The sequence below is a fragment of the Puma concolor genome, chromosome B2 (assembly GCF_028749965.1).
Source record: "Puma concolor isolate L17-30 chromosome B2, mPumCon1.1.hap2, whole genome shotgun sequence".
In the NCBI taxonomy this organism is placed as follows: domain Eukaryota; kingdom Metazoa; phylum Chordata; class Mammalia; order Carnivora; family Felidae; genus Puma; species Puma concolor.
In genome coordinates, this window is record NC_141671.1 from 53776705 (window position 1) to 53803949 (window position 27245).

Sequence of the window (27245 nt, forward strand, 5' to 3'; positions counted from 1 at the left end):
ACACTCACCTAGAATTTCAGATAGGAATACACTATTTGTTTCCATAGCTGCAGTAAATACCATGATTTTCAATAAGCAAACACCATAACCACATTGGCAAACATAGTCTCAGACACAGTGGAGATCCTGAAGTGCCTTCAGATTTAAGCAAATGAGTCAAAGTAGGAAAAAATAAAGTCATATTTCATTTTTTAGTAGATTCAGCTATGGAAAACTGTTGGCCTTCTCATAGCTGATATGAATACTAATACATTTCACGTGAAGGTCTGTTAGCCATAAAGTCTTGTGTATTTTCAAGGGGAAGTGTTCCAAAATGTCTATGTAGAAAAATAAATAGGATTTTCTTTTCTTACAGAATAGAAACAGTATTTTTTTAATTTAGACCTTCAATGAAAACAGTGAGTTTTGGTTATTGAAGTAAATGTTTCCTTTAAGAATGTTTACTGAACTGAAAACATTTACTAAGAAATGTGAGCTTTATTTAGTTATCTGTAGTTATTATGCGATCAAAGTAAAAGGAATCTAATTCTCAAAGCATCCTTTTCAAACCTCAACTTTTTACCTCAGGAAATTGATGTTGTAAACATTTTCCATATCCTGTAAGAAAAGTTTTTTCCCCAACTAAATACTTAGGAATGAGGAAATGAGCCTTGGGGAAACTCAATTTGTGAATAAAGAGAGAAAAAGATTGATAAAATACAAGGAAGAATTCAAAATCAGGAAGAAAAGGTAATTCTCATCCAGGGCAGAAATCTCCATTTGTAAGCCATAACAGAAAGAAAATAAACAACTTTCATTTGTATACAATTTGTTAATGGAAATATGATATTCTTAAGTCAATCCTTTCTAAATTTTTGAGGATGAGGTTTTGGATAAATTTAGTTAAATATTTAAAAATAAGAATGGTTTGATAAAAAGACTAATATAGGGGTCATGACATTTGTATTAGATTTAAAATCTAAGTCCCATTAACATATTACACTTGTATGAAATACAGAGGCCTAAGTGACATGAAAAGCCAAGATAACCTAAGTTGTTATCCTGGTTCTACAATCTTTCAAACAGGAAGCTTTGTACAACTGATCTAACCCTGGTAAGCCACAGTTGTCTTATGTGAGAAAAAAAAATGTAAAAATATAGCACTTGTCATAGCTGAACATTTGCTACTGGTGAGGAAAGAAATCATGCAATAAGTGGGTAACAATGTGCTTATATGAAAATTAGTACATCATAAGTAGAGTCCAGCTGGATTATAGATTTGAATATAAAAAATGAAGCCAAAGAAAAGATAAGTATGCAAGTAATATAATTTTAGAGTAGTAAAGGTTCTTCTAAGCACAATTCCAAAGGCAGAAGCAATTAAGAGAAGACAATATGATCAATATGTGGTCTTCATCTTACTTTTCCCAGCATTTAACATAGTCAATTACCTCTTCCTTCTTGATTTACTTCTTCCTTGAGATTCGAGGACTCAAGAATATCTTTTCTCCTACCCCATGAGACACTTTTTCAGCTCATTCTGGTGCTCCATCTTTTATCCTCTTTTCCCTTGGACTTAAAAATAAATTCCAAATTTGCTTCTCACCCAAAACCAATTCTTAAACATACAGGTATGTGTACGGGTGGTAATAGTGAGGTACGAGTTTTTTAGCTTAATATACTATCAAAAGCATTCTTTAATTATGCATATATACATTATTATATATGTATGATTGAGGATGCCCTATTTTAATAATTAGTAATTTCCCCTGCAGGATGGGATTGTAGGTAAAAACAATTTTTTATTCATTGTTAGCCAGAGTATTCAAATTTTTAAACGATTTTTTGGTTGTTAACACCCACCCAATAGGAGGAATGATATCACCCAGATGGTGACATCAGTTGTTCCTGACCTTGCTCTCCCTTACAAGAGTATTCATGGACAAGACACCCCTAAGATAATCCTCGAACAGAGGAATGGGCCTGAAGTACCCTCATGCATCAAAGAGATGAGGGGATACTCTATTAGAAAGGTAAGAGAAGCAGCTACATGGTGACTCTATCACCTGTCTGCTAGTTCAGTGCCATGCTAAGAGGTCTGCCCTGAGCCTCTGGTCCTGCTAGAGGAAAAAAATAATAGCCTCGTGGTGACATCAGGCTGGGTAACATCCGACTGGGGTCTTGCACTATATGGATTGAGGGGAATCTGCCTATGACTGAGGAAGGGGGAGTGGCTTGTAATAGCCACACTCCTTTCTTGGCAGAGTGAGTTCATTCAGGAAGTATCCCAACCAGCTAACTGCAGAACCAAGTTAATGGTGCACTCTGACCATGGAAATCAGTGCAATCATTTCTGCCTGATTCAAATCCTCAAGGAATTTTACTGGCCCTAGAGATTGGTTTGCCCATGCAAAGGTGCTAGATGATGGTCAAACCTGCTGCAACCCAACCTTGCCCCAGCTGACCACAAGGGCTGACAAAAATACCTAGAAGCTACACAAACTAGTCATGCTCTTGTCCTGTTGCCCAGGCCACCCCAGGGAAAATAAGCTTAGTGTACCACCACATGTTGGCTATAGTACCCAGGCACAACCATCCAGTAACCATATGAAAGAACCCCCCAAACCAATGAGACCATTCTTCAGCCTCAATGGGGCAGGTAACCAAGCCAAATATCTAATCCAACTGCCTTTAATCTTGAGGTCAAGGGTGGGAGTAAACAACTGGCTTGCATAAAAACAGACAATAGTAAGAGGCCCCCATGGCCAAGGACACTACCAGCAGATACTTCAAGAACCCAAACTGATTGGCGCAGGACTATTTATGATAAAGCAAAGTTTGGAAGAGCAACCTTCTTATTAAGATACTTACATAAGGGATCAAGAACCCCAACAATCAGGTAAAGATGACACCACCAAAAGAAATGAATAAAGCTCCAATAACTGCAATGAAATGGAGATCGATGAATTGTCATAGGATTCCAAATAATGCTTTCAGGAAGCTTACTGAACTACAAGAACATGAAGACACGTAATCAAAATTAGGAAAACAATGCCTAACACAAAATGAGAAGTTCAACAAAGAAACAGAAACCATGAAGTCTCAGAACTGAAGAATCCATTAACTTCCAATAGGTTCAAAAGCAGACTTGACCATCTTTATTATGAGTAATTACTTCAAATAAAAATAGATGAAAAAGATATAAAATGAATGGATTAAAAGTAAGATACATCAATATGCTATCTACATGAAAACACAATTACCTTAAAGACACATCGACTGAGATTGAAAAGATGGAAAAAGGTATTTCAAGCAAAGCAAATGGTAATTAAAAACAAAACAAAAGAAAACAAAAAACCCCGGAACTTAGGTAAAGGTCATTACATAATGTAAAAGAAGTCATCCCATCATGTAGATATATTAAGCAAAAGGCGACAACAGTAATGAAATAATATTCAGGGACTTCAATATTCCACTTCAACATGGGTAGATATTCCAGAGAATCAAGATGAAAACAGAGGATTTGAGCAACACTATAGACCATAGGGACCTAACACTACATACAGAACCTTCTATACAATGACAGAATAAGATATACCATAGGTTAGGCCACAAAACAAGTCTTAGCAAATTCAAGAAGACTGAAATCATACCAAGTGTCTTCTCCGACTACAACATTATGAAACTAGAACTCAATACAGGAATATTTATGAATAAGTTAAACAACACACTCTCAAACAGTTCTTTGATCAAAGAAGTATCTTAAAGATGGAAACAAAATCCAAAAACTGGATGCAACAAAATAAGTTCTAAGATGGAAGTTCATTGCAACAAATGCTTACATTAAGAAGAACAATCCCCAAGTAAATTGTACACCCTAAAGAACTAAAATAATAGAACTAGGTCCTAAGTTAGCAAAAGGAAAGAAAAAAGATTGAAACAGAAAAAGACCAAACTCGGGATTCTTTGAAAAGATAAATTTGAGGAACTTTTATCTAGACAAGGGAAGAAAAAAATGAAAAAGAAAGCCTTACAACTGATAGCAACAAAAGGGGATAAGAGGCTACCATGATCAACTATATGCCAACAAACTGAGCAATGTAGAAGCAGTGAAAGAATTTTTAGAAACATACCACCTATAAGACTGCATTAGCAAGAAATAAAAAGCAAAGCCCAGGAGCAAGAGTCTTCAATGATGAAATTTATTAAATAAGAGTACTGCAAAGAGCAGTAGACAGTCCCATTTTTTACAAGGCCAGTATTGCCCTGATAACACAGCCAGAAAAGGACACTACCAGAAAACTGGTATCAATCTTGATGAATACAGATGCCAAAATTCTCAATAAAATATTAGATACTAAAAACTAAAATAAATTGAATTGAGAAGTCCATTAACAGGATCATCCACCACGATCAAGTGGGTATGATACCTGGGAGGCAAAGATGGTTCAACATCAATTACATCACACTGTAATGAAAGAAAAAAAATCCCATCATCTCAATAGATGAATGAAAAGTATCTGATGAAGCTTCATTTACAATTGTAAAAAATAGCAAGTTACATATAGAAGGAATGAATCTCAACATACTAAAATCCATATGTGATATCCTACAGCTACCATTGTACTCAGTGGAGAAAAATTGACAGCTTTTCCTTTAAAATCAGAACTAAGACAAGGGTTCCCACTTTCCCCACTGCTATTCAGCATAGTACTAGAAATCCTTGCAAGAGAAATCAGGCAAGAGAAAGAAACAAAGCCACCAGAATTAAAAAGGAAGTGTACAATAGTCTATATTTGTAGATAATATGATTTTATATAATGAAAATCCTAAACCATTAGGATTATTCATCAGTGAATTATATGAAAAAGAAATCAACCCCATTTATAATACCTTCAAATAAAAAAATAACGAAGATAAAAGAGCTCTACACCCTGGAAACACAGATAAATGCAAAGTATCCTGTGTTCATATATTGGAAGAATATTGTTAAAATATCAACAGTACCAAAAGCCATCTTATGGATTTGATGCAATCCCTACCAAGAACCAATGGCATTTTTTACAGAGGTAGAAAAACAATCCTTAACTTTATATGGAACTATAAAAGATTCAAAATTGCCAAGCAATTTTGAGAAAGATGAACAAAGTGGAGGCATCAGACTTCTAATTTCAAACTATTTTACAAAGCTACAGTCATCACAATAGTATGGTATTGACCTTAAAAAGACAGATCAGGGGCACCTGCATGACTCAGTGGGTTCAGCATTGATTTTGGCTCAGGTCAAGTTCTCACATTTCTTTTTTTTTATTATTATTTAAAAAAAATTAACATTTTATTTTTTGAGACAGGGGGAGTCACAGATTCCGAAGCAGGCTCCAAGCTGTCAGTACAGAGCCCCACCCGGGGCTTGAACCCATGAATCATGAGATCATGACCTGAGCCAAAGTCAGCCGTCTAACCGACTGGGCCACTCAGGTGCCCCGTGAGTTCATATTTCCTGAGTTTGAGACTGCATCAGACTCTCTGCTGTCAATGCAGAGCCTGCTTCAGATCCTCTGTCTCCCTCTCTCTGCCCCTACCCTGCTCATGTGCATGAATTCTCTCTCAAAAATAAACATTAAAAAAAAATCAATGCAACAGAATTGAAAGCCCAGAAATAACCTCAGGAAATAGGTTTAACATTTGACAGGTTATTCAAGAATATTCAATGGAAAAAAGATAGTCTTTAATAAACAGTGTCAAGAAAACTGGATATTCACCTGTAAAAGAATGTAACTAGACCCCTATTTTACACTACTCACAAAAATTAATTTGGAATGAGTTTATGTCTTAAATGTAAGAGCATGAAACTTCCAGAAGTAAATAGTAAAAACTCCCGGACATGAGTCTGGCAATGATTATTTGCATATGATATCTAATGCATAAATAACAAAATAAGAAGTGTGGTTACATCAAACTAAAAAGCTCTGTAGCAAAAACAGTCAATAACATGAAAAAATAATCTACAGATTAAGAAAAAAAAAGTTGCAGAACATCTTTGATAGCAGACTATGTATAGAACTCATATAACTCAATAGCCAAAAAATGAAAATCCTATTAAAAAATTCTCCAAAGATCGGAGTAGGCGTTTTACCAAAGACAATATGCAAATGGTCAAGAAGCACATGAAAAGATCTTACCATCACTCATCAGTAGGGAAATGCAAATTAAAACCACAATGAGATATTACCTCTTGCCCTAGAATGGCTATCAGTGAAAGGACAAGAAAAAAAAAAAAAAAACGTGAAAATGTAGTTAAAGGGGAAAACTTGTGCACTGCTGGTGGGATTGTAAATTGGTACAGCCCTTAAGGACAACAGAATGAGGGATCATAATTAAAAAAAAACACACACTAAAAATAGAACTATGCGATTCAGCAATACCACTTCTACAAATATATCCAAAGGAAACTGCACCTCATGCTCATTGAAGTATTATTTATAATAGTCAAGACCTAAGTTAAGTGACCATTGATGGATGAATAGGTAAAGAAGGTTTGGTATGTATACACACAATGGAATACTAGTCAGCAGAAAAAAAAAAAAAAAAAAAAAACAACCAGGAAAATTGTGCCACTTGTAACAACATGGGTGGACCTTGAGGAAATTATACTAAGTGAAATAAGTTAGACAAAAACTTACATGCACTGAATTACATCATTTACATTTAAAACACACACAAAACCCCAGAGAGATCAGATTTTTGGTTACCAGAAGTGGTGGAGAGAGAGGGAACTGGAGCAAGGTGGTCAAAGACACCCACTGCTAGTTATAAACAAGTACTTGTGCTGTAATATACATTTTGATACTGTTGTATGATATATATGAAAATTGTTAAATCATAAATTCTGAGTTCTCATTACAAAAAAAGTTCCTTTTTTTCTAGTTCTTATTGTCTACATATGAGATTTGGATGGTAAATTACTGAAATAATTTCACAAAATATGTATGCTTTACACCTGAAACTCATAAAGTGATGTATTTCAATTGTATCTCAATAAAAAAGGAAAAACCCCAATTAATATGCCCCTTTAAAACCTACTTTAAACAATAAAAAAATGTAGAATTTAGTTTTGACTGCACTTTTAAATTATTTGGCAGAGAGGCCTTCCAAAAGTCTATTTGCCTTAGGGATTGAAGCAATCCTGAGGAATTATTTTGCTGTGGTCATGTTGAACCATGAGTTCATGAAATATGGATTACTATCATTAACAGGTGACTGCATTTGTTCTCATAAAACTGGCAATGTCTTGGAAAGATAAAATATCCTAATCACCTACTTTCTAAATTTGCAGTCTTGGAGTCATTACTCTGACTGCCTGAATCTACCCTTCCTCTTTATTACCCTCACCTAGAAATACTCATGAGCAATTCCTAGTCCCACTGAGTCTGCATTGGAATAATATTTCCCATATGTATCCTTCATTCTGTTTTCCCTCCTATCATTTATCACCAGGAAGTGACTATTGCAGTAGTCTTCTCCCTAGTGTCTGTGTCTCTATAACTTTGCCTTTTCATCTCTGCATCACCCCAAATCCCACTAGTTCATCCTCCACATAGAATTTGGAGTGAGCTTCCTGAAACAAGGCATTAATCAAGCTGTCCTGATTTGCAAATATCAAATACTGGATATGGTCTTCGTGGGTTCCTGTGACACTTACCTGAAATTCCCTCTGCTCATACTGCAAACTCTACAAGGTCAATTAGTAACTGAGCTTACTCTTGCATGCATTCTTCCCACAACTAGAGTACTCACTGTTCAAATTTTATACACACACACACACACACACACATATAGACACAGACACACACATACACACATGTATATACATGTGTACACACATATATATACTCAGCAATAGTCAATAACCGTCAGAGCAAAGCCAGTACCGAGTATGGTGGGTTGGTTTGCTTGCTACCTCCAGGCATGGAGTTAATTCTTAGCATCATCCATCGCTGGGTGTAGCTCCTGACCTTGCCTACCAGTTCTCCCCAGGCAGGAAAGGTGTCATAGTCCTATTCACTATAGAGCATGCTTCTTAACCCCATTTTGACCAGAAAGTCTGATAAGAATACGTAAATATTGTGTAACTGACCAATGCTTGAGCTGACAGCAGACAGAGCTGATCACCCACAAACTAAAGCCCGTGGCACTACTGGGCCAAGGGAACATGGAATGTGCATCACCACAAAGAAGCTTAGTGATCTTTGAGCCCTTTATCTCAGTAAGCCTATGCAAGAAAACTAATTCATAGTCCCTCTGACAATTGAATACAGCTTCAGCCCATCTGACAATTGTGAGAGTACTTGGGAAGCTGTGCGGCTCATCTAACAGCACTGCTTACAGTGGCACTTGAACAGACAGAACTCCTAGCTTTTCCATATGCAGAACAAAACTAGTGGCCTCACCTGACCAGTATATCCAGTGCACACTCTTGCCTGACTGGGGTACCCAAACAATGAACTATGTATGCCTTGGATCCCACTGAGTTGCCATCTCAGGGCAGGGAAGCAAATTCATACCCTCAGCTACCAGTGAATATAGTACCCAATCACAACCATTTAATAAGTCTAAGCAAAGAATCCTGGCAACCATAGAGCCCATTCTACAAAGTTATTTGGGCATGGAACCAAGCCTGAAGTAGTTTCCAACTATTCTCGACCAGGAGCATATCCCCAACCCTCACCTCTGAGCTCAAATAAATGCCTTTTCCAAAAATAAATCCTAATGGCAGGACCCACCTGCCCAAGGATGTTACCACAGACACATTCAGAAACTCAAACTGAACTGACTGGTGAAGAACTGTCTCCTATATAGCCAACCTTCAAAGTCCAGAAGAGGAGACTGTTTACTCAAATGTGCAGATAACCACGTAAGAATTCACAGATCTTGAAAAGTCTGGTAAATGTAACACTGCCAAAGGAAATTAATAAAGCTTCAATAACTGTAAACAAATGGATATCTACAAACATAATCCAGAGTAATCCTCTTGAAGAAGTTTAGTGAATTATAAGAACACACAGACAACTAAACAAAATCAGGAAAATGAGAAGTTAAATAGAAACCACCAAACAACAAAAAATTCTTAAGCTGAAAAATGAAATAAATGAATTCCAAAGAGAGTTATAAAAGGAGACTCAACCATGCAGATGAAAGGATCCACAACTTGTAGGATAGGACATTTGAAATTATCAGAGGAACAAAATGAAAAGGAGTGAAGAAAGCCAACAGAATTATGAGATACAATGAAAAAGAACCATGTTCTTATTATGGGAATTCCAGAGGGCATGAGAAAGACAAAAGAACAAAAAGTATATGTACCATAATATTGGCTGAAAACTTCCGAAATATGGGGAGAAAATAGACATCTGGATCTAAGAACCCCATGAGACCTAAATATTTTGAGCCCAAAAAATGCTACATTGAGATACACAATAAATTGTCAAAACTTAACGACAAGAATGCCAGTCCAAGACGGTGACACGAGAAGACCATGAACTCCCCTCCTCCATGGACACAGAAAATCTATACCTCTTTGTAAAGCAATTTATCCTGAAGAAGAATGGAATGCTGACTCAAGAGCTTCTGCACAAGACAGAGATTATATAGAGAATCAACAAGAGAAATACAAACATGGTACCAAGGGCACCTTGATCCCCTACACTGCCAACCACAGTAGGGAGAGATGATACTGAGAGAAGGCAGATTTGTCTGATCTAGGGAACAGAGAAAAGCCAGGGTTTATAAAGGGCAACTGTAATATAAAGAACTTGCCAAATGACAGGGGAAGTGCTGAAACTCTCTGGGTCTGAGGTCCTGAAAAGGTCCATGGTTTAAGTTCCCTCAACACTTCAATAGCAAAGGAAGCAAGGTTCCAGGTGCAATAGTTAGTCAGCCACCTCAGTGAGTCCTAGGTCCCTAACCAACACTAGTCCTGGACACATGGGGGCACAGGAAAAAAAGTCATGGTTTAAAAGAGCAACTAGAATATAAAGGGACAAGCACTGGAACCCTTCCAAATGACATAGAGCCACTGGAACTCTCTCCAGATTGAAGGGGCTAGTGGGCACCATGGTTTAAGTTCCCCTCCACAATGACAGAATGGATGGGAAAAGGATACAGGCACCCTAGCTGGCCTACTACCTCAGTGAACCCTAAGCCCCTAGCCCACACCAGACCAGGGCATCCCACCGGACTGGCCCCAGCATGGCACACTGGGACACCCCTGGTTAGCACTCACTTGTATTCCCACCAAGGGAATACTGGCATCAATCACATTCCATGCCCACACCACTTTGTCTCCAGGTGGCTTGCTAGGATACTTTTGGTGCACAGTGCTCCAAGACTTGCTGGCTTAGGGTCTGCTCAACCAACCAACCAACATGGCCTAGGCATGGAGAACCCTGGGAACTCCCAATTTGTGCCCATGTGGGTTTCAGGCCCCTATCTCTTCCATAAAGAAACTCAGCAGAATGGAGAGCATAGTGGAAGAACTGAGAACTTTGACAAAGAAACAGAAAAGACAGAAAAGAAACAATCAATTAAAAAAAAAAATAAAGTGAAAAATACACTAAAGGAAATTAACGGATACAGAAAAACAGACCAGTTGAGCTGGAAGACACCACCTATGATGACCAGAAAGAAAAAGGATAGCTTAAGGGTTGAGTTTGGTCAATGTCAAGCAAACCAACACTGCCATTACAAGGGGTCTCAGAGGGAGATGAGAGAGAGAAAGGGGCATAAAACATCACTGAAGACATAATAGCTGAAAATTTCCCTGACCTGGCAGAGGAAATATACATCCCTGTTTAGGAAGCACAGACACTTGCAAACAAGATGAACCCAAGGAGGTCTAAATCACAACACACAATGATTAAAATGTGAAAGGTTAAAGATCAAGAGAGAATTAAAAAGTAAAAGGGAAACTTCATAAGGCTATCAGCTGATTTTCCAACAGAAACTTTAAAATATATCATGCCAGTCCCTGTGACCTACAAAGAGCTGAAAAGAAAAAAACAAAAAACAAAAAACATACAACCAAAAATATCTACCTGGTAAGGTTATCATTTAGAATTAAAGGTAGGTATAGTTTCCCTAACAAAAGTTAAAGGAATTTATCACTACTAAACCAGCCTTCCAGGAATGCTCAAGGGACTTCTCTAAGTGGAAAAGAAAAGGCCATAATTAAGAGAAAATTATGAAAAAATATGTAAAATAGGACAAGATATACATAAAACATGGACAAAGGAGTACAGAATGTTCTTTTATTATTTATTCATTTTTATTATTTTTTTTTAATGTGTATTTATTTTTAAGAGAAACAGAGCCTGAGTGACAGAGGGGCAGAGACAGAAGGAGACACAGAATCCTAAGCAGGCTCCAGGCTCTGAGCTGTCATCACAGAGCCCAACACGGGGCTCGAGCCTAAGGACCACAGGATCATGACCTGAGCCAAAGTTGGATGTTTAACTGACTGAGCCACCCAGGTGCCCCAAGAAAATTCTTTAAGAATATGTTTAAAGTTAAGTTACCACTGGGGCCCCTGGGTGGCTCAGTCGGTTGAGTGGCCGGCTTTGGCTCAGGTCATGATCTCACGGTCCGTGAGTTAGAGCCCCGCGTCGGGCTCTGTGCTGACAGCTTAGAGCCTGGAGCCTGTTTTGGATTCTGTGTCTCCCTCTCTCTGACCCTCCCCCGTTCATGCTCTGTCTCCTTTTGTTTCAAAAATACATAAACGTTAAAAAAAAATAAAAAAAAAAAAAAGTTAAGTTACCACTAACTTAATCTACATTGCTATGTACTTAGGGCACAATAAATGACCTTCATGATAACCACGAACCTAAAACCTATAAAAGATACACAAAAAATAAGGAGAAAGAAATCCAAGAATAACACTACAGAAAGTCACAAAAGGAAAAAGCAAGAGAATAAAGGAAAAAAAGAAGTACTACAAAAACAACCAGACAATAATTAACAAAATGGAAGTATATACCTATCAATAATTACTTGAGGAGCACCTGGGTGGCTCAGTCAGTTGGGCCTCTCTTGATTTCCAGTTAGGCCATGATCTCTCATGGTGCATGATATCAAGGTCTGCACTAGGATTCTGTCTCCCTCCCTCTGCCCATTTGCATGCTCTCTTAAAGTTATAAAACAATTACTTTATATGTAAATAGTGTAAATGTTCCAATTAAAAGATACAGGGTGGTAGAATGGATTTTTAAAAAAGGTCATCTATATGTTTCCTAGAAGAAAATCAATTCAGACCTAAAGATACATACAGACTGAAAGTGAAGGGATTAAAAAAAATATATGCTAAAGGAAGGGGAAAAAAGCCAAGGTAGCAATACTTAGAACACACAAAATAGACTTTAAAACAAAAAATGTAACAAGACTGGCAAAAGGGATCAATACAAGATGGTTACAACAATGTAAATATCTATGAACCCAACAATGGAGCATGTAAATACATAAAGCAAATATTAACAGACATAAAGGGAGAAATTGACAGTAATACACTAATAGTAGGCAACTTTAACACCCCATTTATACATGCAATTGGTAAACGAACAAATTAAGAGAAAACCAAAAACTACATGGAGACAAATGAAAAGACAATGGTCCAAAAACTTTGCAATTTGGCAGAAGCAGTTTTAAGGAGGAAAGTTGTGATACAGGCCTACCTGAAGAAGTAAGAACAATTTCAAATAAACAAAATAACTTTATGCCTAAAGGAACTAGAAAAACAAAAAAGCCTAAAGTAAGTACAATGAAGGAAACAATAAAGATTAGAGAAGAAACAAATGAAACAAAGGTTAAACAAAACAAACCAAACAAACAAGCAAAAAACAATGGAAAAGACTGATGAAACCAAGAACTGAAAAGAGAAACAAAATTGATAAATCTTTAGCCAGACCCATCAAGAAAAAAGATACAATCTAAATAAAATCAGAAATAAAGAAGTAATAACTGACACCACAAAAATACAAAGGATGATAAGGAAATACGATCAAAAATTATATGCCAGTAAAATGGATAACCTAGAAGAAATGGTCAGATTTCTATAAATATGCATTCTTCCAAAACTGAATAAAAAGAAACACAAAACCTCAACAGACCAATTAGTAGCAACAAAATTGAATTGGTAGTCAAAAACTCTAAACAAGCTAACGTCCAGGGCCAGAAGGCTTCTCAGGGGAATTGTACCAACATTTAAAGCAGAGTTCATATTTGTTCTCCTCAAATTATCCCAAAAAATAAATAAGGAAGAAAAGCTTCCAAGTACCTAATTACCCTGACACCAAAACCACATAAGGACTACAAAAACAGAAAACCACAGGCCAATATTTCTGATCAATACTGATGCAAAATCGTCAACAAAATATTAGCACATCACATTCAACAATATGATATTCACCACAATTAAGTGGAATTTGTTTCAGGGATGCCAGGATGTTTCAATATTTGCAAATCAACCAATGTGATAAACATCAACAAGAGGAAGGATAACAATGAGATTATCATCTCAATATAGCTTTTTAAAGCTTTTGACAAAATTTAACATCAGTTCATGATAAACCTTTTAACAAATTGGTTTTAGAGGAGACACACCTCAACATAACAAAGGCCATACATGAAAAACCCACAGCTGATATTACACTTAATGGTTAAAAAATGAGAACTTTTTCAGTAATAATACAAGGACATCCACGCTCCAGTTTTCTCAACATAATAATGTAAGTTCTAACCACACTATTCAGACAAGAAAAAAGAAGCAACTAAATTGGCAAGGACATAAACTATTTGCTGACACTATATGTAGAAAACCCTAAACACTCCATCAAAAAACTATCACAAAATATGAATTCAGTAAAGTTGCAGGATACAAAGTCAATACACAAAAAGTGTTTATGTTTCTATATGCTAATAAAGTAGTAGAGAAATTAAGCCAACAATTCTATTTGCAATTCCACTAAAAAGAATAAAAAAAAACAAGGAATAAACTTAATCAAGGAGGTGAAAGACAAGTACTCTAAAAACTATAAAATGTTGATGAAAGAAATTGAAGACTCCACAAAGAAATGTCAAGATATTCTATGCTCATGGACTGGAAACACTAATACTGTTAAATGTCCCCACTACCCAAAGCAATCTACAGATTCAATGCAATCCCTGCCAAAATACTAATAGCATTTTTCACAGAACTAGAACAAATAATACTAAAATTTGTACAGAACCACAAAAGTACCCAAATAGCTAAAGCAGTCTTGAGAAAGAAGAACAAAGTTGGAAGTATCATAATCCCAAATTTCAAGATACTCTACAAAGCCATAGTAATCAAAACAGTATGGTGCTGGCACAAAAACAGACACACAAATCAGGGAAACTGAAGAGAGAGACCTGAAATAAACCCTCCTTTATATGATTAATTTATAACAAAAGAGGCAGGAATGTTACAATGGGAAAGGACAGTCTCCTTAACAAATGGTGCTGAGAAAACTGGATATCCATATGCAAAAAATGAAACAGGACCACTTTGGTATCATACACAAAAATAAAAAATAAATACCTAAATTTGAGAGCTGAAACAATGAAAATCCTCAAGAAAACAGTGATTCGACATTGGCCTTGCCACATTTTCTAGATATGTCTCCTTAAGCAAAAGAAACAAAAGAAAAAAAAATAGATTATTGGGACTACACAAAATTTAAAAAGCATTTACAATGCAAAGAAAACCATCAATAAGACAATAATGCAACCTACTGAATGGGAAAAAATATTCACAATGATATATCTGATAAGTGGTTAATATACACAATAAGGAACACATACAACTCAAAACCAAATAATAATAATCCCATTAAAATGGGCCTTTTTCCAAAGAAGACAAAGGTGGCCAATAGTCAAATCAAAGATGTTCAACATTACAAATCATTAGGGAAAAGCAAATCAAAATCACAATGAGATACTACTTCATACCAGTCAGAATGGCTGGAATCAAAAAGACAAAAACAAACAAACAACAACAAAAACTGTTGGTGAGGATATGGAGAAAAAGGAACCCCAGACCACTGTTGTTGAGGATGTAAACTTCTGTAGCCACTGTGGAAACAGTACGGCGTTTCCTCAAAAAGGTGAAAACAGAAATACTATATGATCCATCCACCTTGCTACAAATGGGCAGATTTCATTCTTTCTCATATGTGGATCCTGAGAAACTTAACAGAAGACCATGGGGGAGTGGAAGGGGGAAAAAAAAGTTACAGAGAGGGAATGAAGTAAAACATAAGAGACTCTTAAATAGTGAGAACTGAGGGTTGATGGGGGGTGAGAAGGAGGGGAAAGTGGGTGATGGGCATTGTGGAGGGCACCTGTTGGGATGAGCACTGGGTGTTGTATGGAAACCAATTTGACAATAAATTTTATATATGTATATAAAATTAAAAAATAAATAAAAAGAAAAAATACTATATGATCTAGTAATTTTACTAGTGGGTATTTACCTAAAGAAAATGAAAACACTAATTCAAAAAGATTTATGCACTCCTATATTAACTGCAGTATTATCTACAATAGCAAGATAGGAAAACCACTGAAGTGACCGTCAGTAGATAAAGAGATAAAGTGGTATGTATACACAATGAAATATTACACAGCCATAAAAATTGATAAGATCTTGCCACTTGCAACATGATGTAACTAGAGGATATCATGCTAAGTGAAGTAAGTCAGAAAAGGTCAAATACAATATATTTTCATGTACATGTGGAATATAAAAGAAGAAATGAATAAAAAGCAAATGAAAAGTAGAAACAGACTCATACAGAACAAAGTGATGGTTGCCAGAGGGGAGAGAGGTAGGGAGATGGGCAAAATGAGTCAAAGGGAATGGGAGATACAGAGGTCCATTAGTGGAATGAATAAGTCACAGGGACAAAAAGTAAACCACAGGGAATATGGTGTTATGGTAGTGTCTTATGGGACCAGCTGAAAGTCATACTTATGAACATAGCCTAATGTTTACACTTTGTATATGTTGTACTCCTGAAATTATGTAACATTGTATATCAAATATATTAAAAAAAAACAAGTCAAAGACCAAAAAACAAGTTTAAAATTAGCAAAGAAAAATAGAGAAGTACATGCAAGGGAACCCACAAAAGACTATCAGTGGATTTCTCTATAGAAACTTTTCATCAGGCCAGAAGACAATAAAATTATATACTCAAAATATTGAAAAAAAAAAAAACTCAACCAATATTTCTATACCAGCCAAGCTGTCCTTCAGAAACGAAGGAGGGATAAAACAGATAAAAGCAGAAGGAGTTCATCACCCTGGACTTGCTATACAATAATCTAAAAGGGAGTTCTTTGATTGGAAATAAAAGATTTATTATCATAACATTTTAAGAATGCATTGTAAAACTCATGGGTAATGGTAAACACATAGTTAATAATTCTGTTATTTGGTAATGGTAGTGCATAATTCATTTACAATTCCACTTTAATATTTTTTAATATTTAGGTTTTTTGGGGGGATGGGAGGCAGAGAGAGACAGAGACAGAAGCAGGCTCCAAGCTGTCAGCACAGAGCCCATCACAGGGATTAAACTAAAAACCATGAGACCATGACCTGAGCTGAAGTCAGATGCTTAACTGACTGAGCCACCTAGGTGGACCTACAATTCTACTTTAAAAGTTAAAAAACGAATATAGTAAAATAACCATAACTTAAATTGTCTGTTATTACACAATATAAAAAATGTAAATTGTAACATCACTATCCTAAAATGTAAGGGGAAAGAGAAGTAAAAGTATAAACTGTAGAAATCCTATTGAAGTCATTAGTTGAATTAGTTTAATTCGTCTAACCAATGCATTCAGTAAAATTGTAGGATACAAAATTAATATTCAATAATCAGTAGGATTTCTATACACTAACAACAAATTATCTGATGAAGAAAAACCAATTCAATTTACAATAGCATCAAAGAAAATAAAATAGTTAGAAATAAATGTAACCAAAAAGGGGGAAAACCTGTATAAACTATAAGATATTGACAAAATAAATTGAAGAAAACACAAAAAAATGCTAAGTATCCTGTGTTCATACATTGGAAGAATATTGTTAAAATGTCAACACTACAAAAAGCCATCTATAGATTCAATGAATTCCCTATCAAGGTTCCAATGACATTTTTATAGAAGTAGGAAAAGAACAATTCAAAATTTATAGTCCCTTAATAGCCAAAGCAATCCTGAGAAAGAAGAACAAAGCAGAAGGCATCATACTTTCTGGTTTCAAAGTGTACTATAAATCTGCAGATATCAAAACAGTATGGCCCTGGTATAAAAAGAGACACAGAGATTAGTGGGAAAGAATTGACAGCCCAAAAATAAACCAAGCATGTATCTTCTTCAACTAATATTTGACAAGGGATTCAAGAATACTCAATGAACAAATGATAGTCTTTTCTGTAAATGATGCTGAGAAAACTGAGTATTTACATGTAAAAGAATAAAAGCTAGGGACACCTGGATGGCTCAGTCAGTTGAGCATCTGATTTCAGCTCAGGTCATGATCTCACAGCTTGTGAGTTCAAGCCCCAGGTCAGGCTCTGTGCTGACAGCTCAGAGCCTGGAGCCTGCTTCAGATTCTGTGTCTCCCTCCCTCTCTGCCCCCCTCCCACTCATGCTCTCTTTCTCTCAAAAATAAATAAACTTTAATTTTTTTAAAGAAAAAGACTAAAAGCTAGATCTCTGTCTTACCTCACTCTCTCACAAAATTGACTCAAAATAGATTAAAGTTTGATATGTAAGATCTGAGACAAGGAAACTCCTGGAAGAAAATATAAGGGAAAAGCTCCTATAAAAGCAAACGTTTTTTGGGAGGAGGATGAAATGACACCTACAACACAAACAATAAAACCAAAAATAAATAAGTGGGACTATATCAAACTAAAAAGGTTTTTCACACAAAAGAAACAATTGACAATGTGAAAAGACAACATATGGAACAGGGAAAAAATAGCAAAACATTATCTAATAAAAATATAAAGAACCCATATAACTCAATAGTTAAAAATAAATGATTCAATTAAAAAAAGGACTAAAGACCTGAATAGACTTTTTTCCAAAGATAATATACAAATAACAGGTACAAGAAAAGATGCTCAACACCACTAGTCATTAGGGAATTGCAAATCAAACCCATAATGAGTTATCACCTCACACCTGTACAATGGCCATCATCAAAAAAGACGAGATAACAAATGCTGGCAAGACTGGAGAAAAGGGAACTCTTATGTACTGTTGGTGGGATTGTAAACAGGTATAGCCACTATGGAAAACAATATGGATAATCCTCAAAAAAATTAACAATGAAACTACTGTAAGGCCCAAAATTTTCACTTCTGGGAATATATCCAAAGGAAACCTAAAGCACTATCTTGAACAGATATGTGCATTCCGTGTTCAGTGCAGCATTATTTACAATAGCCAAGAGGTGGAAATAATGTAAATGTTCAATGACAGATAAATGGAAAAAGAAGTTGTGGCATACATACACGTAATAGAGTAATATTCAGCCATAAAACATGAGGAAATCCTGACAACCCTGCCAACATAGATGGATCTTGAGAGCGCTATGCTAAGAGAAATAAGTCAGACAGAGAAAGACAAAATGCTGTATGATCTCACATATGTGTGGACTCTAAAAACAAAACACCCCACCAAACTAAGAAAAAACAAGATCCTAATTTTGGTTACCAGAGGCCAGTGTAGAGGGAAGGGGAATGGATGCCAAGTGGTCAAAAGATACCAACTTCCAGCTGTAAGATAAACACTAGGGAATGTAATTTACAACATGTAATATACAATATACCACTTCTGTATGATACATGGAAGATAATATAGTAATAAATCCTAAAATTTAGAGTAAATCTCATAACAATGGAAATTTTTGTTTTCCTTTTTAGCTTGTTCTTATTATATCTGTATGAGATAGTTGTTAACTAAGCCTGTCATAGTAATACTTTCATAATAAATTTAAGTATAATCATTATGCTATTATCTGAAGCTTTGCAGTAATGTATGTCAATTATATCTCAACAAAATCATAAAAAGATAATCATAGAATATTTTTACTAAACTTGAGAAGTCTTTAGTAGAAATGTGTACCCATAACCTGATTCTTAGTTGTTGTAATTTATACAGATTTTTAAAAAATTAGGTCTGTAGAACTTAAATTTGTAACCTAGGTAAAAATAACATTACCTAAGCAATTTGACATGATTTCAATATTTTGAGAGATGAAAACATTGAGTAAGGTGATGGTATTTTATACTGCTTCCTATTATCTATCATACCTAATAGATTGTCACATACAAGGTAGGTAAGTTATTTGCTAAATGAGCATTTTAAAATGAATATAAAATAATTCTAAATGGTCACAGTGGTACCCATAATTTCCATTTTATATTCTGCTCTACATTAAAGAAATTGATAAATAATGGGGGGAAAAAAAAACCTTTTATCTTCTTGTTTGGGATTCCACGTTTGACATGCACTTTATTAAGTTTCTCTTCCTACCCTGACTATTCTTGAATCTAACCTTTACAGAGAGTACCATAAACAAGTTTGGTATTCTAAAGTGAGTAGTTTTATAAAAATGAGACAATGTGATCTAACAACTATATTAGGAACATATATTACTCCCATTATGTTCAAACCCAGAACTAGAAATCTCTGTAACATATGAGACAGTTGATTGAACAACAAAGTGGAAGGATTCTTGACTTTGGCTATTGGTGTTATCAGTGGTTCCAATTTTCTGTGTGTGTCTGTGTGTGTGTATGCTTGTGTGTGTACTTGGTTTTGGTTTTGGTTTTAGTGCTGGGCATATAACCATCAACTGATTACATTCCAATAGGCCAAAAACCAGTCAAGCAAATAATACTTCATGTTAATACCAAACTAATCAATTTCAAACCAATATTTCTAAAGGAAAATAAGTATTCACATTACATTCAGTGGCAAGAATATATATGTACATAAAGTTTCCTTGTAAACATGAACTTCCATAAAACAACAAAAATTGAGAAAAAAAAACTTGGAAGAATTAGAAAATGAAAATGTGAATGTGTTTTTATACAAACAGGGCAAAACAGCAAGATTTCCAAATTAAAACCATATGTGTTGAGAGAGAAGTGATGAGTACTTGGTTGAAAACAAGATATTGAAACAAAATTAAAACAATAAGATGAGACATTTACAGAATGAATGAGAGAGGTGCTTGAAAAGGTAGTGAGTTTTGAAATTTCCATCTGTTATGCCAAGAAAAGAATATCATATCATATCCTGGCCCAAACAGCCACCATAATAATATAAAAGCCAAAGTTAAGTACTAAAGAGAACAAAGACTAGACCGGGAAGAAGATAATTTTATGAACAGATGATGTTATTTTTTTCCCTGAAGGTGATAACAGCAACAAGGATTCATTTTAAACTAAAAATGGTTATTTTTTAAAAGCCGCTAAGATTTACCAGGGTGAGTCTGTCCTCCTGATTCAAAACCTGATTATGTGCAAAGAAAATGAAATCACAGCTACGGCCCAGGATTTCTGTCTTACTCGGTGCACTCAGACGCGAAGACAAAGAGACTTCCGTTAATTTCATTTTTGGAATAATATGATCATGCTAATAAAGTCAAAATATCCAAGAAGAGCAAACAAGATATTTTGATTAACTATATCTGCTACGAATTGATGAAAATTTTGTGAATGAGATACCTTCATAAAGAAAAACCCTCATAAAGAGATAGCTTCCAGGGTGACAGCTTTTTTTTTTTTTTTTTATGTATCAAGAATTGGGAATCTGGAAAAATAGGAGTCTTTCTCAAGATCGTATTTTATCGTTATGGGAAAAATGTGTGTCTCAGCATCATGTTGTTTTAAAGTCTTAAGTGAAAACAAGGAATACCCACTGGGAGAACTCTAGGTAATTTTAAGAAAATGAAGCAAACAGCACAACATTCAGGCTCATGGGCAGTGAAGAGACATCAAGCAGATCCACTCTCCACTTTCTACTCCAAGGTGCATGGTGTTTGAGTCTACCTTTCTGTTTACACCCGCTCTCCACCAGGGCTGCACCTCCAACCTACTCAGCCTCTGGGGCCCGAGAAAGATTGTCTAACTGACTAATAGGTATTAGGGATTTTCCTGGATCCTCAAAGTTGTGACTTGTGGGAATGGAGATCTCAAGGGTAAATGTGGCTCCCCATGAATACCCCTTTATCCCAGAGAGTCAATCAACTGTAAATTAAATGTTCTGATATAGTTGGGGAAACATTGATTTTTTTTTTTTTTTTGGCAAAGCTAAACCATAATTAAAAACAAAATACTCTGCTGATGAATTCAGTGTTCTTTTTGTCTCACAGAATGTTTTCTAAATTAAAAAAAAAAAAAAGGCACTGATAACCAATTTAATCAGCATGGACGCATTGCTGTAGGAGAGGCAGACTGTTTTTGGACAGATTTTCCTTCTTGGTAAGCTTCAAGCTTATGATCTAAGCATAATCCATTGCATAAAGATTGAATACTTGCATTTTTAGCATATTACAGAATTTCATGTGTTATTTTTATGTATTAATTGAATTCAAGTTTAAAATGCCATCTAACTCCAGAAATAGATAAAAATTATATTATCTCTGAAAATAAAAACTAATTGATCACCTATTGCTAAAACCACAGACAAGTTTATATTAATAAAAAAAAAATGTTGGTGGGGGGCGCCTGGGTGGCTCGCTCGGTTAACCGTCCGACTTAGGCTCAGGTCATGATATCACGGTCCATGAGCTCGAGCTCAGAGCCTGGAGCCTGCTTCAGATTCTGTGCCTCCCTCTCTTTCTGGCACTCCCCGTTCATGCTCTGTCTCTGTCTCAAAAATAAATGAACATTAAAAAAGAATTTTTTTAAAAGATGTTGGTGGTAAACAAAAGCAAGCTACATTTTTTTCAAATATTTAATCATTTTCATCACTGATCAAAGCAATCCAACCAGCTGAAAAAAATTTGGGAAGCTACTTTGTTCATCTTTTGCACACTGACTTTTATGGCCCAGGAGCCCTTCTTCTACACGTTGGAAATGTGGACATTAAACTTTTGCTGGAATTCTTGTCCTCTTTTATTTCTGTATTTTTTGATAATTTATATATTATCTAACCTTCCAATAAGAATATTTTCCAGCAGAATACTGTGATGGAACAAGTTTATTGTATAGAAAAAAAGATCATAAAAAATTTGAAAATACGAATTTAAACTAGCAGTACTGTTCAGAGACTTTAACAACTAAATCTAACACCTACAAGAGTGTCTGATAAAATGAGTATCTATTAAAAATTAATGATACTTTTTTTAATTTTTTTTTTTTTACGTTTATTTTTGAGACAGAGAGAGACAGAGCATGAACGGGGGAGAGTCAGAGAGAGAGGGAGACACAGAATCTGAAACAGGCTCCAGACTCTGAGCTGTCAGCACAGAGCCCGATGCAGGGCTCGAACTCATGGACTGTGAGATCATGACCTGAGCCGAAGTTGGTCGCCCAACTGACTGAGCCACCCAGGCGCCCCTAATGATACTTTTTTTTTTTTAACACCTCTGTAAGGGCATCAAATTTTCACTTTTTAAAATTTTCTTTCTAGCTCATTCTATTTAGTTTTTTATTATTTTTTTTTAATTTTGTAAATGTTTTTGTTTGTTTGTTTTTTGAGACACAGGGTAAGTTGGGGAGGGGCAGAGAGAGAGGGAGACACAGAATCTGAAGCAGACTTCAGGCACTGAGCCTTCAGCACAGAGCCCAATGGGGGCTCAAACCCACGAACCTTGAGATCATGACCTGAGCCAAAGTCAGACATTTCACAGATTGAGCTACCCAGGTGCCCCTAGTTAGATCTTTATAGATGTTAAAAAATGAGTAACATGTATTTACATGTATTTGTAATGCATGTATTTACACATTTGTAATGCAACTCTGTCTCCTGGCTCACAAATAAACTGAGTAAGAAGTTATTTTTACTGTTACTAGTTTTAATTGCAATGACTATAATAACTATTAAATGCAGTGTTACCAAGGCAATTGTTCTAGAAACTCTACATCGCATATCAAGTATGCATAATTTCAGGAGGCAGACATCATTGTATGCATTGTATAGATACAGAACTGACAACAGAGAGACTCCTCTGGCTAGTGATTAGAATTTTCAGAAATTCTCTCTGAGAACCTCCAATACAAATTGCATAAAGAAATATTTGCTGTTTGGTAGCATTGAAATATGGTTTAGCAAAAGTTAATATAAAAAATGCTTTGATATAAACATTAGGAAAACAATTTGGTTTTTCTAAAAGAGAATAATAAACATATGGAAAACATTATGAAGAAAGGCACATTAACTAAAAGTCTATTAAGTTTAAGGAAAAAAGACACAAAGTATTTCTTTAGGAGAGAGCTAAATATTGCCTATTCTGTTTTGTCTCCATGCTACCAATTAACATGTACTGTTATTTGTGGTACTGGATCTCATTTGTTTTATTGTGTTTTTATCCAGTTATGAAGACAAATCGTTTGAATGAAAAAAAAATAGGCTGTCCAATTGTCTGATATTAAGTAGATTAAATAATTTGTTCATTGGCATTTTCCTCGGGTACTTGGGAACATGAGAAAGGTGAAACTAAATTTTTTATAGAAAAAATTAAGACAAGTATATTGGTCCATGTACATTTCTTCCATTACTAAAATGTTGCATGTTTTCTCACCTCATTTTCTTGCTCTTTCAATTTTGAGTGGTTATACATATGCCACACTTAAAGCTACAGTCTCAATTATTTCTCTATGTTAAATATCTGATAATTACGAGTTCTTGACTTGCATACAATTATGTACACTTGAATAAGTCATATGTTCAAGTAATAAAAGCACACAATAAAACCTGGGAACCCAAGAAAGATCTTTCTACTACATGATTAGTATGTGCTTTCCAGACTGAGGGGGGATGTTCCATTTATAACTCATTTGTTTCCTACAATTGTGGCCAAGTTTCCACTTATTATATGTCTCCTTGCCTTAATATTAACTTCCAGTTTAGAACACTGTAAACTGTTTCTCAAGCCCCAAATTAAAGCAAATGATATCCACTCCACATCCACCACCAATTTTACTAGAAGCCACTTCAAAGATTCCATTTTTAAAAATGAAGTAGGGCCACTGCTTCCCGAAGCCAAGGTTAGTCCTGTTAATAATGAAGTGGAACTTTCTCTGATTTCCTATTTAAACACGGGCAGTTTTTTTTCCAAGACATTTTTTCTCCTCCACTAAAGGTAAAAGTGGTCATTTTGTTGTTGTGGCTCCTGCTATTGGGGAGGGGATGTGAGATGAGAAAAGGAAAACATCCCTGGAGAACTCAGCCTTACTCAGTGTTGCTGGAGCCCAGTATATGTGTGTTTGCAAGGACAGTCCAGAACCACATTCAGGTCGATTTATGAGCATAAAAGTTCCAAAACATTAAAACATTGTCTCAGCTACACTCAGTTTCAAAGAGAGCAATAGTGTAGATTGTCAGGGACATCAAACTGGATAAAAGTGGATGGCAAAAAAGACAAAACTTTACAACTTCAAATGTTAGATTCCCCAGCAGGTTTCTGCTTTTTGGCCATGTACTCACTTGTTCATTTCAACTAGCCTCTCCAGCTTTACATCATGTTGTTTCCTAGACAAGCCACTGTTACCCTCTTCTCTACCAATTTACACGGTGACAACAACTTATGATCTGGGGCAATGGAAGACCAGGCTGGAAATACACTATTGCTTTCCCAGGGCCCTGCCTCCATTCTACCCTCCTACCTCCCATACTTACCTGGTGCTTATGCACATAGTGCAAGAATAGAACACATAGTTATAGAAAGTGGTAGATATATTTCCTACTAAGTGCTACAGGGGCTGCTGAAGACAAGATCCACCCCCTTTGCCCTTTTCCTCCCCTGACACACACAACACAACACACACACACACACACACACACACACACACACACACACACACACACCAAAAATAGCTCAGCTTAAGTTGAAGACGTGTTCTTTCAGAAAAAATTTAAATTATTCCTGGCACCTCAAGGTGCCACTAACCCACAACCAGTTAAAAACAATTTATCGGCCTGGGTCTTTCACTGCACAGGTGATGTGAATTTGAACCCTAAGTCCACACAGGGATTGGCAAAAAGTTATGACATATAAAGATGGACTTAGTATTTCTCCTGTATACGTAGCCAAAGCCATGAGAATGAATACCCTTGCCTTTTCCTCTCGTGAGGAGGAATTTTTGCTGGTTCACCTTTTGAGAGCTTGGCATTTGGGAGGGGTCTCCACCTTATACACGTTCTCATTCATGTTACCATCTTGCTTGGGACCAGGGTTATTTCCCAACCCTTTGTATGGCTGTTTCAGGATGGGAAAATGCCCCAAGATTTCAGTCCTCACCTCTTTGCAAGGAGATGCTCTTCAATTAATTCAGCCTGTGTCATAAAGCTTAGCTTCTCTTGTAAATTATTTGTCTTCTCTCAGTTCCTAGGACAAAATCTTCCCCTCTCCCAAGGCCTTTTGCCCAAGTGGTGTTTCATCTGCTTGAACTATTCTTTTCACACACTGGCATGTGCACATGCATGCACACACAGATACTTACACCCCTTATAGGGGTTAGTTCTCGTGTTTTATATCTGATTTTAAGCATTACTTTCTCAAATAGGCCTTGTTAACCTTTAAAATCACATTAGGGTATCAGCAATATTTTGCATTTGGGCATTTTCAAGAGGTAGTTTCCAGAAGAAGTTTGGATTCTCAGATTTTGCACCATACTCCTAAATCCCAAAGAACTAAATTATCATTCATTATATAGTAACTGTGCTACACAAATAAACCACCACCCAAAGTGTCACCATGCATAGAAGATACACCCATATAGTGGGATAAGGAAAGGAAGGGGAAGGGAAGGAGAGAAGTGAGGGGAAAGAGGGGGAGAGGGAGAGAGAAAGGGAATATCCACACAGAGAAGTCAGAGAGGGGCGGGGGAGGCAGATGTCTTTAGGAGCTGGCTGGTCAGGAACACTTAATAAGTTACAGTTGTAGCTGAACACAGAATCCTGAAGTGATCCCTACTTGTCTATTGTTTTAGAAGCTAGAATACCTAGGACGGGAAAATTGTAAAAATTCCCACGCCCAAAAGTCCATGGGATATCATTTTCTGTTGTAATTCAATACAGTGTTCCTTGCCTGCTTCCAGAGGATAAACATGGATTTGTGCACATATGCTACAAAGTCAAAATAAGCCCTTTGTCGGGCTTGATCTTCACATTGTTTTTTAACTTCTGCCAAACAACTGTACACTTTAGGACTATGACATACAGTTCTACAATACGGATTTTCAGCCACACTAGAAAGTTTTGATACAGTCTTGTTTTGTCAAAATCATGGGTTTTATAAACATCACACAAACCTATTTTTAACTAAGGGTATCAAGCTAACACTAATTGTAAGATATATCCATAAACACTATTTATATGTAGTGTTTTAAATAAATGCATTAAAAATAATTAAGTTATTAGAATTTAGTAAGTAATTTTTCATCACCCAGCTTTCCAAATGTCTTCATTTTGATGACCTAAAATAACGTACTTGATAAAAAAAGCCAAGAGTCTCTGAAGAGGATGCCTGCAACATCACAAAAACTTGTTAAACAAAATATAGGTACAAAAATCAGATAAAGGCACTATTAGAAAAGAAAATTACAGGCCAATGTCTCTGATGAACATAGACACAAAAATCCTCAACATTATCAAACCAATAAATAATACATTAAGGATCAGTCGCCATAATCAATTATTACAGGGATGCAAGGATGGTTCCATATCCACCAATCAACATACATGATACACCACTTAATACCATGAAGAACAAAAATCTTATGATCCTCTCAACAGATGTAGATAAAGCTCATGACAAAATTCAACAGCACTTAATAATAACTCTCAAAAAAGTGAGTTTAAAGGGAATATTCCTATACATATTAAAGGCCACATACGAAAAACCCACAGCTAACATCATACTCTATGGTGAAAAGAAGAAAGCTTCTCCACCAACATCAGGAATGAGACAAGTGTATCCAATGTCGCCAGTTTTATCC

The 27245-nt window shown here is 35.8% G+C and overlaps 1 protein-coding gene across 6 annotated transcripts in view; it reads right to left on the reverse strand.

Annotated features, from left to right (window-relative positions):
* The window catches only part of HMGCLL1 (3-hydroxy-3-methylglutaryl-CoA lyase like 1), a 296847-nt gene that overhangs the window by 175728 nt on the left and 93874 nt on the right, over window positions 1–27245 (reverse strand). The window contains exon 8 of one of the 6 annotated variants that reach the window (XM_086707098.1): window positions 952–1554. The exons of the other annotated variants lie outside the window; for them this stretch is intronic. Coding sequence (XP_086563224.1) covers window positions 1510–1554 — 45 coding nt within the window. The 3' untranslated portion in view covers window positions 952–1509. Of the gene's footprint in view, window positions 1–951; window positions 1555–27245 lie in introns of those variants that run through there. 6 annotated transcript variants of the gene reach the window in all.